The sequence below is a fragment of the Saccostrea echinata genome, unplaced genomic scaffold (genome assembly GCF_033153115.1).
Source record: "Saccostrea echinata isolate AGI-Se365-2 ecotype Australia unplaced genomic scaffold, CSIRO_AGI_Sech_v1 ptg000002l, whole genome shotgun sequence".
Taxonomy (NCBI): domain Eukaryota; kingdom Metazoa; phylum Mollusca; class Bivalvia; order Ostreida; family Ostreidae; genus Saccostrea; species Saccostrea echinata.
Window position 1 is genome coordinate 32,939,006 of NW_026889751.1, and position 14,256 is coordinate 32,953,261.

The 14,256-nt window shown below is 31.4% G+C and overlaps 1 protein-coding gene and 1 long non-coding RNA gene across 2 annotated transcripts; both read right to left on the reverse strand.

The window, feature by feature from the left end:
* Positions 1 to 712: 712 nt before the first annotated feature.
* On the reverse strand, positions 713 to 1,574 carry LOC133177890 (uncharacterized). The gene is made up of 3 exons (XR_009719866.1): positions 1,547 to 1,574; positions 922 to 1,037; positions 713 to 817 (listed from the first exon to the last, which is right to left on the reverse strand). It is a non-coding gene; the product is annotated as an uncharacterized LOC133177890 (long non-coding RNA).
* A 2,563-nt stretch (positions 1,575 to 4,137) lies between these two features.
* Positions 4,138 to 13,951, reverse strand: LOC133178303 (protein delta homolog 1-like). Its single transcript, XM_061313040.1, has 9 exons — positions 13,922 to 13,951; positions 13,465 to 13,551; positions 11,826 to 11,837; positions 11,619 to 11,697; positions 7,015 to 7,125; positions 6,787 to 6,906; positions 5,795 to 5,832; positions 5,481 to 5,578; positions 4,138 to 4,351 (listed from the first exon to the last, which is right to left on the reverse strand). Exons 1-9 carry the CDS (start codon positions 13,949 to 13,951, stop codon positions 4,138 to 4,140), a joined length of 789 nt encoding a protein of 262 aa, XP_061169024.1.
* Between the last annotated feature and the right edge of the window lie 305 nt (positions 13,952 to 14,256).

The window sequence follows — 14,256 nt, forward strand, 5'->3', positions numbered from 1 at the left end:
TCTATGTTACAGAAGCCACTGTGAGAATAATATGGATATTCCTCTAAATATTGTGGCCAAGGGACATAATTGCATAAGTATCTAAATATCCAGAAACGTTTTTGACCTTGAAGAAGGGTACCGAATAAATTTGAAGTTTAATAATCATCATTTTCACGCTGGCTCTCTTTTTAAGATTATTCAACTAAATAACATTTTCTTTATTCAAAATCTGTTGCTGAAATTGGTTATTGCCATTGTTATCCCATGTAACATGTGCCAGTACAATGGAAGGACGGTGTGTCAAATCAATCCGTTTCCATCCAATCAAATATTCGCCGTCGAGGGATATAAATGTCAATAAAATAATTAATGATACTTATTTTGACTGAAAATTAACTTTAAAAAACAGAAATTGTGATAAACTATTTCAAAATACAAAACTTAAATCAGATACTTTCATCACCCACCTTTCACTTTCATTGATGCATAGAAAAGGGGAGAAAACCCGGAAACATAGTGACTAAGTACCGACACTGTATGGGTGGATAACAAAATTCCGACTTTACTCAATCATCAGTTTCTCGCAAAATAAGAGGCGAATGATGACATTAATAACACGGTAGAGCTTTGATAACGACGCATATTGTGAGACGAGCTCAAATATGCGGTAATATATAACAAAAAAATAAATACATACAGAGAAAAGCAGATAGATTTATTTGTAGGTTGGTCCATTCTAAGCACAACATCATACATGCACGGGAAAAAAGTTTGATTTAATGGTGGAATAATGAACACACCGCTGTCAAAGCTTACGTCAGATTTCAGAACTGGACTGAAATAGACGAACGAAAATTTAAAAAAAAAAACTTTCAGTTCAATATCACATAATCATGCATTTTATTTTTCAAATGATCTAAATCTAAAAAGTGTATCTACCAACTGGTTTGTGTCAACAACTTTGATGTCCAGAGATGTAAATGACAGTATTCCCCTACCAAACACTGAAATACACTGCTGTCTTCAAATGTGGGTTTCAGAAATCGGGGATTATTCTGAAATTAAAAAAAAAAATCATAGGCAGGCCTCTAAGTGGCCTCTAAAATTTAGGCGCCAGTAGGCGCCTTATCAAAAAAAATTAGTCGCCAATGCAAATTTTTAGTCGCCAGACCATTTTTCTAAGGCGCCAACTTTAAATGTTAATAGAATATAGGGACCCATGACATGCCTAAGAAAACACGACATGTCCATTGCTAAAAATAATGCCCTTTCTTTTAAATTTCTTTTCGCTTTTTCAGAAAAATTGTTAAAAATGTGAAAATTTCCGGAATTCGACGATTGTCAAGTCAATTTAAAATGGTCGCCAATTAGGCGACTTATGGAAAAATTTTAGGCGCCAATCAGAAATTTTAGGCGCCATCGCGACTAAATTAGTCGCCAATTAGAGCCCTGATCATAGGTGAAAAAAATCATGTTGCTCCCTGAAACTGACATCTCCTTTTCAATATCTTTCACCTTCTCTTTTCGATATGTCTGAAAATGACACGATTTAAATTTTACTTACACTGAAATCTCTGTAATAATGACCTAGAAATCGAAAGGTAAGGCAAATGTTTTAATCAAAAATACATCAACAATATTAATGAATGTTTTCAAATATTGTTCTCTAAGAGAAAATAAATGCCCATTTCACATTACTGGATATTTAAGATTGTATTGTTTTCTTTTCTTCATTTTTTTTTTTTTTTTTTTTGCAAAGGTTTAAGTTTGCATGACCTTTATTTTTTTCCAAAAGATTATCATACTGTGAAAAATTTATTGGTGTAACATTTTATCATTGCTTTTATGAAATCTACATTAATTCATCACTCTTACTAAAATATGAATAATTGTTTTCTTGTGATTTAGATGGAAAGAATTGAACAACTCACCGTTGACAACATGCACTTCAAAACATGTTTCATCCCCGATCCTAGCATCCCTGAAATTTCAAAACTGTGATTTAGATGGGAAGAAATGAACAATCTACCGTTGACAACACGCACTTCAAAACGCGTTTCATACCCGTGTTCCATCCCTACAGTTTTTGAAACTGTCCAAAATATACGAATACGAAATGACAGCTGGTGTAGTTACACTGTTCTTTTATGTATCAATGACTGGATGAGTTGAAAAGAATTAAATTAAACCCAAGTAAGACGTGGTTTATACTATTATGAAGTCAATAAACAAATGACATCTGTTTCTTCCATTAATCCATTAAAATTCATCAACTTGTTGTCAATAGCTTGCCTTCTTTTAGATATTGTTCGTATGTGGAGCATTCTCATGTGTATCGAATCAACTGGAAAACGAGCTCAAAATTATTATCCATTAAACATTACAAAATAGGAACAGAGCAAACACGGACCTCTAAGACATCAGAGGTGGGATCAGGTGCCATGGAGGAGTGAGCATCCCCTGCCGACCGGTCCCATCCGCCGTGTGCTCCTTGTCATGATCAAGAAATAAAGGAAAAATTCATCGACAATTAAGTGTGCAAATAATAGCCTAACAATTAGTATGAAAAAAGTCAGTCAACATTTGACTTAATGATAAATTGTATTTGCTGACAAGGTCATTGTATCGACCAAAGAAATTACGAAATGATAACTTTAAGATACAAACCCCATATGCAGGTAAAAAGGATATATTGCTACATAAATAAGGGAAGTTGACGATGAAAAATTTAAAGGACTTATCGCATGTCTCTAAATTATTTGAAATTAAAGGCGTATTACGTTTCTCATGACCACAGTTTATAAATTTCGTGTTTCACTGCGGATATACCGCGGTAATTAACCAATTATTGATTCAAATGAAAACCCCTGAATTAAAAATCCAAGTTAATTAGATAGACACCTCGTGATTCTGTGATGTCAAAGGCGACAATTGCTGATCAGTTCTTCAGGTTAATCTTACTTAAATATACGCGATACAACCTGAATTTACTGCGGTTAGGACGACCAAATCACTGATTTTGTCGATAAGAAATTCAATATCCAACCTTATATGTTTGAATTGTCGAAAGAAAGAATCTTAATAATCTGTAAACATTGTAAAATAGCAGCGTAGATAGCAAGGGAGACGAGGCGAAGACGAAAAAACTCGCCATCACAATAAAATTTGATTTGCCTATCACATGTATTAGCCTATTTAATTTGCTCACTATGTACCTTTGTTTTTCTTTGTTTTTAACAGAACATTAATTAATGCTAGTATGTCTTCATATATTTTGAAAGGAATGGCGGTCTTGAAAAATAATTCCTCGATCATGAAACATTGCCGTTATCAGAGCTATAGATTCTAAATGTTTGGAATAAAAATATATTTCAAAAGCCTTATAATTTAGAACTAGTTTATGTTTCTATGGTGATTGAAAAGCACGTTAGGAATTAAATTTTTCAGCATTTTTCGTAATTAAGCTGCATTTGTCGCTGATAAGTGTGCAAATTCTCTATCACTGAATTGTCGTCTATGACGCCAGAGCAGAATTTAGCCGAAATCCGATTGAAATATGCATATTACCGCATATTACCGTATTTGAATTCCAACCCTCAACATCTCTTAAAATATGATTTTAACAACGTTTCTAGTATTCAGTATTTTGATAAACAAGGTTGTGGGTATACTTTTCATAAAATTACGATTTTTGAAAGATCGTACGATAAGTCCTTTAAAGTCATCACGTTTATCGTATTTTTTTGCTGTTGTTAGGTTACCATTAACTTAGTAAAATATATAGTGAAACAGACGTGTCAGACTCTGTGGTGTCTTTTATATCAAGTTCACTGGGATAAATCAAGTCGACATATGAATGGAAGTAACTATATATTGTTATTTGATGATACGGCGTCGATATTTCGATATGTCGAGTTGAAGGCCACAGGAAGTGTAATTATGTATAATCGTGTATAAATAATAGTGTAAAATAATAATAATAATATGCTTTAAATGTAGTAATCATCTCATGGTTTTAAAAAAAGGTAAAACTTACTTTATTGCAGAAAAAAACTTTAAATGCCAATTTTTTGCTTTGATATTTTTGGCTAAATTTATTCTGTGATAGTATTATTTGTACTTCTTTTCAAATGTATTATTTTTATTACTTGTATATTAAAAAACAGGGTTATGGTCATATTGTTGGAAAATCAGAATAGTAACTTGCCTGGAGATTTCCACTGAATCCAGACATATTGTTTTTGTTCCCAGGGTATTATCAATCACCTCTAAGATTCCATGTACAATACCACCACGTGATTCTATGTGTAACAGCTCTAACATCAGGATTTTCATTGAAGGATCTAAATACCCAGGAACAATCGAAGGCCTTAAATTGGAAAAAGTACTAAGTTGTAATTATGCAATTATATACTAGAACTGATTATAATATAACAAAGTAAACCGTGGGTTGTTCTCAGCAGGTACATGTGGATTTTCACAAACGTGCTAAAAATCATCGCAGAGACTATTATTTCGTTGAACGCCCAAAACAGATGATGAGAGTCATGTTTATTTTTATGATTTAGATCTGTAGATTTATATTTATATAAATAGAGAGATTTATATCTGTAGAATGTGTTGTCTGTGACATGACTCTAACATTTAGGGACATCTTCATTGTACTAACTTAGTCTAGTTATATGCTTTGCATTGGATTTTATGAACTACATTCGATAAAGAACAGAAACAAAATTGAATCATTGAAAAAAAAAACTTTTGATAAATATTCTACGAATCAGTTTTTTGTCCAATCTATGATAATGAATTCACATAAAGAATAAAACATTTTTTGAAAAATTACTTTTGTCACTCCTTGATGTTGCAGTGAAAACTTTATTAGTTCCCTACCGGTGAAACCGGAGGGTACTATAGGTTTCCTCTGAGTCTGTCCGTCCGTCTGTCCGTCTGTCTGTCTGTCCCTCTGTCTGTCTGTCAGTCTGTCCCACTTGGTTTTCCGCATTTTTTTTCTAAACGCTTGCAGATATTGAGCTGATTTTTGGTATGTGAGTGATGAGTTAAAGATCAAGTTTTCATTTCGTTCCGCTTCATTTATTTTTGACGGAATTACGACCTTTTGAATTTTTTCAGGGTTTTCCGCATTTTTTTTTCTAAACGCTCGCAGATTTTGAGCTGATTTTTGATCTGTGACTTTACTATGATGAGTTATAGATCAAGTTTGCATTTCATCCTACTTCATTGAATTTTGACGGAATTATGGCATTTTCAATTTTTAGCGGGAACCAGATTACACTTGCCGGTAGGGGACTAGTACTGCTAATGTAATACTCTAAGAATGCTTGTTTAGTTATGGAGATTCAGAAAGCGTGTGACAAACTGTAACAAACTGATTCATTTACTATGATATATTTTTAGGCTTAACATTTTTTTCTACTTCTATTACATAAAAAAATCTCAATCAAAGAAATATTGTCCATTACAATCATTTAAGTACGTACTTGTCATGAATGTTTCTGGTAACTGTAAACGGAATCGGGCATGGAGAGGAAATGTAGCAAATAACTGTTTTTGGTAGCGCAACATCTGTAAATCTGGCCTGAACAAAATGCAACAAACTGCACACCTTTCAAAATATGAAGCGCCTCCTAAATGACGCTGTAAGTTCACAGATCAATTTTTAATGTAATGCAAATTGAAAAATAGACATCACTGCAAAGAAATGTATAGACATATATCTGTTATAGAGATATTTATTTAATATTTAATTTTCTTATAATTCAAGTTCAATTTCATTTAAACATTAAACACTAACCCCAGTGTCCACTGTGCTTGTAAGATTTTCGTTTGCATCTAAAAAATTAAAAATTAAAAAATTGAAAAAAAAAAAATAATCCATACATTTCACTCACTTGTGATAATGTCATGATTAAGAGTATCTTCACATGCATGTAAAATGAGAATAAAACCAACATATATGAATTTCCTCTAAATCTGTGCTTTTTAATCGTGAATAAAACCAATATATATGAATTTCCTCTAAATCTGTGCTTTTTAATCGTGAATAATTTTCAAACGTTGTGTTTTTTATAATATCACATGGTCTTTATTCTACTGATGCAGCCAGGAGAGACATGATATAAAACAATAGATATTGGTCATGCCTATTCTTTATAACAGTCATGATTTTAACAATTATTATCTTAAAATGCATACTGATGCTTGCATGTCAATTCTAGAATTTAGGCGGGTGAGAGAATAATTTGAACGATTTATTAAAGCATGTATTTTTTATGTTGAAATATTCTCTTTTGATGACAAGTTCTTTGCAGATGAATATCTATTACCGAAGGGTTACAGATTTGTTTTAACTGTCTTTGTAAAAGTCGTAAATTACGCAAAAGTACGCACCAAGGAGGGCAGAAAATGTACAACAGATACCACACAACTAATAAATAGCAATGAATGTAGATTACTTGTGTTACTCTAGTATCCTTAAACACAATTTTCACTGATGCAATTTTCATAAGGGTGTATTCCTCTATGATATATCACTACGCCTTCCATTAAGATTAAAACATGTCTTTTTGCCTTTCATTAAATAACAATTCTATGTGCACGACAAGAAAAAATAGCAAATCAGCTCCTTTACCTAGTCTTTATAAGCTGTGTGTGTTTACCTATTCTGAAGTCGTAACAAAACTATATCTTCCACCGATTCGTAACCCTTTAAAAATAAGCGAATAAGGCAAAAAATGGTACCTACTTCAAATTTGATAGATAAATACAATTTTGTATTATTTTTACCCTCGGAACAAATTGGTCCATGAAATCCAAGTCGACAGATGCATGTCTCAGTCTGATTAACGGTGTAGCATGCGGCCTTGTTTTTACACGGAGATGCTCTTTTGCAGTCTTCCAAATATTCTAAACCCCCAAAAGAAATAAAGCTTAGCAAAAATAGAGTCTTTTTTATCAATTTTTTTAGCTGGCTAGGTTTAATAGTCATAACCATGGATATAATTTAAAACATGCCTTTCTCACAAAATATTCCGGTGACTGAATCATTACTGCAGTAGCATTTCATTGTTCCATTTGACATGGTCTGACAGATACCATCATTAAGGCATGGATTGGGGGAACACACTAAAAGAATATGATGATTGCTCTAATAAATCTATTTAAATGAAAAGTTTCTAATGGAAAATATTGTTTTAAGTATTTTCAAAGAATTTTAAAATTTCCCTACTGTCATGCACATCATTGACATTCAAAGCGTAACATCTAACTTCTCCACTGTCACTGAAAAGAAAGAAAAATTAAAAAAACAAAGTAAAATATGTGCGTTAAATGTCAGTCGGGATCTTAACCAAGTAGGATACAAGTTTGAACAGACGATTTTAGATTATACGACGAGATTCAAAAATAGTTTTATCATTTTTGGGGAAGTTATCTAGCTTAATAACTTAATAACGCATTCAACACTCTTATAATTTCTTAAGTATTATGATGTGACCCCTTATCTAAGCATATAAACAATATACTAGTATTTCTAATAGAATAATGGCATTTTTTAACTACAGAAATTTAAAAAAAAAATCTTTGAATTGTACGTAATATATCATGATTTTGGTATTGAATAATATTAGCTCCTACTGTGTAAGTTTGGATGGGTGCTGATTTTATGGTAGACAAAATACAGTAACCGAGAAAATATCCCTCAAGTTCAAATCATGCATAAAAAGAAACACTTGACACGAGCTGAACTTACGTCCAAAGTCACAAACATGTACAATGTATTATGTAACAAACTGTTTAAATACTTCTAGCTTAATAGATGAAAATCTTCGAGCATTTTTACATGAAAAAACATGTTACCATGGCATAAGACAGGTTGTTTTCAAACCAATTGAAGCAGTATCTGAAAACACAATATCATATGTGCAAAGAGAATAGTTGGAAGATACTGTCGGTGGAAACACGCCCGTAAATGAATCGTTTGCCAAAACAGTAGTCAGAAAAAGAATGTTCTTTTTAATTTAAGAGAATGCTTGCATACCTAGAATAATACATTCAATAAGAATGTCTTCACATAACCTTACAATTAAAAAAGGACGTCATAGAAATACTTTAAAAGAACACACTGTGAATTTTAAAAAAAACCCTCGTAGGAGATAAAATTCATTTTGTTTTGACTTGTCCCCCATACAAAGAATAAAGAGGTGAAGATTTTTAAAAAATCTGCTCTTATTTTAACTTTTAAGTATCAGAAACTTTTCTAAGCTTTGTAATTTTGTTTTGTTTTGTTTGTTTGTTTGTTTTGGTTTTTTTGTGTTGTTTTTTTTAAGTTTTTGTTTTTGGGTTGTTTTTTGTGTTTTTTTTTTGTTTGTTTGTTTTTTTGTTTGTTTTTGTTTTTGTTTGTTTGTTGTTTTTTTGTTGTTGTTGTTGTTGTTGTTTTCGTATTTAGCTTTTAACATGTTTAAGTTAAGATATAAAAAAAATTGTGATTCCGTTTTTCGTGTGTCCTATCTCTTTATTCCTCTATTTATGAATTGTAATGCGCTTTTTAGTAAGTACAGAAGCATCATACCATGTCCATTTTTTGTGTATAAATGTTATAGAATTGTGATAATACACAAGTACATTGTATTAAGTACAATTAACACAGAATAATAATAACATACATGTAGATTCATACACACTTCTTGAATTCGGAATGATTTGTAAATTGATAAAAATAAATTAATCGAAGAAATAATTGTAATCAGAACTTTTTTTTGTGGTTTTGAGTGAATGTAAAGTAATTTTAATTCTTACAATCATCACTAGCAATATTAAAGAAAAACACTTTTTACACTTGAGAACTATTTCTGATTAACTAATTAGCTAGTTAATCAGAAATAGTTCTCAAGTGTAAAAAAAACTAATTAGCTAGTTTTGTTTACAGACCTTGCTTGATTTACTTATTTTTTATTTGAAAAGGATGATAGATACATGTACATATGTCCTCTGATTCAGCTCATTGTAAACGTAATGATGACAATTCTGACTCAGTCCAAATTAATATATTTACATTTCCAAATATTTTTCCTTAAGATTCTTTGCAAATTAGAAGACTGTTTATTTTCTCATGAAATATCATGGATGAGCATGAATATCTCCATTGTTACGTAATAATACCGTACTTGACGTCAAAACTATAGTGCAAACTGTTTTGCTTTAAAAATGACAGTTGAATGGTGTAATTTGTGGTAACTCGTCAGAAAATAATGTAAATATAAGAAATGAATTTAATGTTTGAAGATTCATGGGGTACATGAACTACAACCTTTCACGCCAGCATATTTATCATGAAGCGCTAACGCGCTACATGAATTATGCCTGCGTGAAGCGTCGTAGTTCATGTCCTCATGAATCTTCAAAAATTAAATTCATTTCTTAAGTGTCTAAGGGTCACATCACAAGGCCAGTCGTTTTGCTTTGTATTAGATTATAAATTCTCTCTGTAACTATGAATTAACATTGTGAAGAATATGCATATAGTTTAATCACGAGCATATTGTAACTTTAAGGTCTCATTTTTTTAGTTCTGTAATAAGGCCGATCAATATAATTTATTTTCAATCCAGTCAACCTTGTCAAAATGATCTTGGGGCAGTAACATCGCTCCATTTCATCATTGTGACTGGGAAAACCCCTTAACCCTGTGACCTTATCCAGATACAGTTAGGCAATACGGATATCTATTTGATAACTTATTTGAAAGGTTATTATTAGACTTTTGATCTGGATTGAATATCAGGAAATATATGTGTATTGCTTACCCGAAGAATTCCAAACAACGTGAAAACATCGAGTGTAGATTTTCCTGGATAAAGGACATAACTGATAGTTAATTCAAGAATGGAAAGAAAAGAAAGAAATACGATCATTTCAGCCAAAATTCATAATACATGAAACAAATGTAAATAAAATACTTGATGTTATACTGGTTTTCAAGCTTAAGGCATGGATTACTCTCTTTAACTTTCAAAGGATTTGATATCTTGACAATCACTCGGTGAATATTTGTCGATTCAGTTTCTTTGATATCGCCAATTGTTGTTTTAATTGTTGTGTCTTTTACATCATGAACAGAAACGCTAGGGGATGATCTTAAAATTAAAAAAAAGTTAAGTTCTATTGACTAACTTTCCTGAATGACACTTCATATGAATTATATGCAATATGAGGATTATTTCAAGCTGATTAGTAAATAGCTAAACCACATACTAAATCATAAATTTGTACTTACAATGAGTGTACATAAACCGAAAACGAACACGAATGAAAGTTGAATTCGCAGGAAATAGTTGATCCAAGGCCAGGTGTAGGTTCAACAAACTGTACCTTTATATATAAAAGATGGAGTAAGAGTTCGCAATTTTTTTTATCCCCGTGATGCATAATCGTGAAAAGCTTGAAATAATTTGATCATAAATAAAAATAACTTTCAAAAATCATATTGTACTTTCAGGAAGAAATATTACATCTGATTACATACTCTTATGTCATTCCTCTATTTGTTATACTGTTATACAGAAATAATATTGTATGTAAGGCTATTGTCAAAGCTTAGGCTTACGTAGAAGGATCATACGAAATTCTTAGCTGTTTACAACTAGCAAATCAGAAAGGAATGTTTAAAGATTGCATTCGAATTGTGTATGAACTTTAACTAGGGGTACATACTCTGGATTGTGACCCAATAATGAATTCATTCAATATTACTTATTTTACTATATTTTTTTTATGGATTCTTTCAATGAGAAATGCATTCGTGAATTGAAATAACCACGTTGTACTTGAAGAAATATAACCATAGGGATGATGGAAGCAATAACTTGACAAATGTCAGAAATATATTGTTACAATGAGGTGATGTCATTGTGTGAGTGATTGATATTTCCAAAGATTAAGGTACCATAATTACCAAAATGTGCATTTTATTATGCTTAATTATCATATTTTATATCTTTATATATATGTAATGTCTTATTGACTATTCTATGAAATATACAATTATAGATTTTATATCTGTAAAAGAAATACTCAGTCCTTACGTTTTGTGAAGTTGGTGACATGTCTGAAAAGAAACTCGTTAATGAAATCAGTTTACAAAATGAACAAAAAAACATATTCTTTGTAAAATTTATATTAATCAGTATAAGATTTTTGGAAAAAAAACTTTTGAAAAAAAAATTATATTTTGAGAAAATGTTATCCAAAACTTATAATAATGAAAGTGAAGTTAACGCACAGTGATCACTCTTAAATGTCCATTAAAACAATACAATTTGTGAGGTCCCAATGAGTACTAAGCATTGTGGTACATGTCGTGATCGGGTAAACAGACAAATCCGTAGACAATTCAATGTGAAAAGAATGATCATATAATTTGTATGAAAGATATCAGTCAACAGAGATAAAAAGCGATGCAACTTTCTGTATCAGTTGCGTCTGCAAAAGGAGCCTTATCAATATCTGTAGCTATTCATGTTTTTTCTAATAAAACATGAAAAGAAAGTATATCAAATTTTTGTTTTATTTGATAATCATTACTTTGTTTGCAGTAACCCCCGGTATACGTAAAACCTAACCCACAGAAACAGGCTGGGTTATGAAGTTCATTGTAGAGGCAGATGGAACTATTGTCATTTGCACATAAGGCACCGCATCCTATAATACAAAAAAATTAAATCAATGAATTCACAAGGTTTGTTTATATTAATTGATTTAAGAATTTAAAAAAAAAAATAAATCCATCATTTTAAAAAAATCTCAAGAAAATAATGAGAGTGTCATACCAGTAGCTCGTCCTGCAAAACAAATATCAACAGTTTAATAAAAATCAAATGAATACAGGTGGTATTTTTGGGGGAAAAAATACATAAAACTCCTTTAAAGCATTGTATAAAATGATTTCTTAACAAATGCTGTTTGATATAACAAGAATGTTACTTTCTCTCAAACTTCTTAAAGAAGATAAGTAAGAACTCCATGAATAGCTGATTCGTGAAATGCCAACGAATTTTGAGCTTTCAAAATACCAAAATGTTTTTGCATGTTTTTGACCTTGAATTTGGGATTTTATTAACTCTGGATTGTTTTCCTCGTCAAGTACATGTATATGAATCTCAAGCACGTGACTGAAAGGTTTGGTGGTTCTCTTTAATTTGTATACATGACTTATTTTACATTTTCTTTAGCTGTCTTTGACCTAGATGTAAAACCGTTTGAGCTCCAGAGCTATAGGCACATTGCCACGGTTACTTAATACCTCTGTGGAAAGTTTGACACTACACGGTTAAACATCACTCTACATGTCTTCTCGAAAAACAGTAAGGGACGTACAGATTCAAATACAGGTCATTAACTGATATCATTCCTTTAAGCTTTGGTCAGAGGGAATAATAAAAATTCAATCATTCTTGGGAACGTAAAAAAGTAACGGCAAAAACAATACAGCCCATATGACCACAACTGTGAATGTGACAGATATCAACTGTATCTAAACCCATTTTACAGTAAGAAAATCAGTGAATACAATTAAAAATCACAGAAAATAAGAGGGTACATGTTTTCATGATCCCATTGTTAACTTCGTGATTTTACATATTTAAAAAATATGAAAGGATTGCATATTTAAGACATGCAACACTATGATTTATATACTTAGGTCAAACAACTTTCGAAACAAATCACAACAAAATCTGTAAGAATTTCTTTTTCTTCTGTGAGGGTTTTAGACCACGTGAGCTCAAGGCTCAAGTGAGCTTGCATTGGTTGAAATTCGTCCATTGTCGTCGTTGTCTTCGTATACTTTTCACAATTTTATTTTCTTCTCCAGAACCAAAGGGCCAATTTCATAAAAACTTGGCACAAAGTATCCTGGGGGATTCAATTATGTACAAAATAGACCACGGTCTCTCAAAAGGGTAAATAATCAGTTCTTCTTCTCAGAAACCACTGGGCCGAAAAAGTTGAGAGAGAAAGCATCCTGATATAATGTAAAATATACATGTCGATATAGTGTATAAATTACTACAAATAGTGGCCCTTGGGGTAGGATGGGGACACAGAAGGCGATCAAAGTTTTACATAAAAATATAAATAAGAAATTTCTTTTATATTTTTTCAAGAATAGCAAGATCTAGATTATTCTTATTAATAGGCAAGCATCCTCAAGTTGTGCAAATCCAAGTTTGATCAAATGATGTAATCTTTCATGACAAAGGAAAGAGATGCTATGTACATTTTGATGTCAAGAAACCTTTGATGAATGGCTAAAACATAGTGTTAATACCAAATTAATTAGTTTTCACTCTCTTTCAAGATACGTTTCGGATTTGAAATATTTTAGATATAGTTATTTCTTTGATTATTAATTATTTCAATTACAAATAAAAAAAAAATAAAAATCAGTTTAATTTTTTATCTACTCACTGATTGGACTGCAAGTATAATTTTGAGACTTCTCATGATAACACATTTCGTTCCTTGTACAGCGATGTTCCACACACTTGTCAATGTCTACAAAACAATATGAATCATCTTAAAGACTTTTCAGATGAAAACCAAATGTGCTGTTTTGATATGTGTCAGTATACGTTTTTAACAATATCATACATAATGCAATGTAGAAACATTTTAAAAGTGTTATTTTCATCTTGAATGTTTAAATCAAATGCTTGTATATTACACACCCACGCTTAAATGATAAATAATAGCTTAGTACTTCATATTATGGAAAAGGTTTACTTTTCCTCTTATACAGCTGGGTATACATGCATAAATCTGTAAAATATTCCTTTTCCTTTCTGAAATTTTTGGAATTTCAAGTCATATTAACATTACATGTACTGCGTGTGTTATGATGTAATTGTAAATAAGAAATATTTACCCGTATCACATTTCTCTCCAGTTTTACCATGCTCACAAAAACAAAAATAATATGGAGGAGACTGTACATTTATACATTGTGCTCTACCGTAACAAGGGTTACTGCTACAAGCACTTATCTCTGAAAGAAAAAAAAGATTTTTAAAGTATATTAAGCACTTCCTAGGGGATTTAAATACAATGACCAGGATAAATCATAATCATGGATAAAATAACATTCGGTCAAAGAGAGAGAGAGAGAGAGATTTACTTTTTTCGTTCGTTTCACATGTTTTACCAGTGTAATCAGGCCGACAACGACAACGAAATCCAGTATCATCACTGAATGCTTGACAG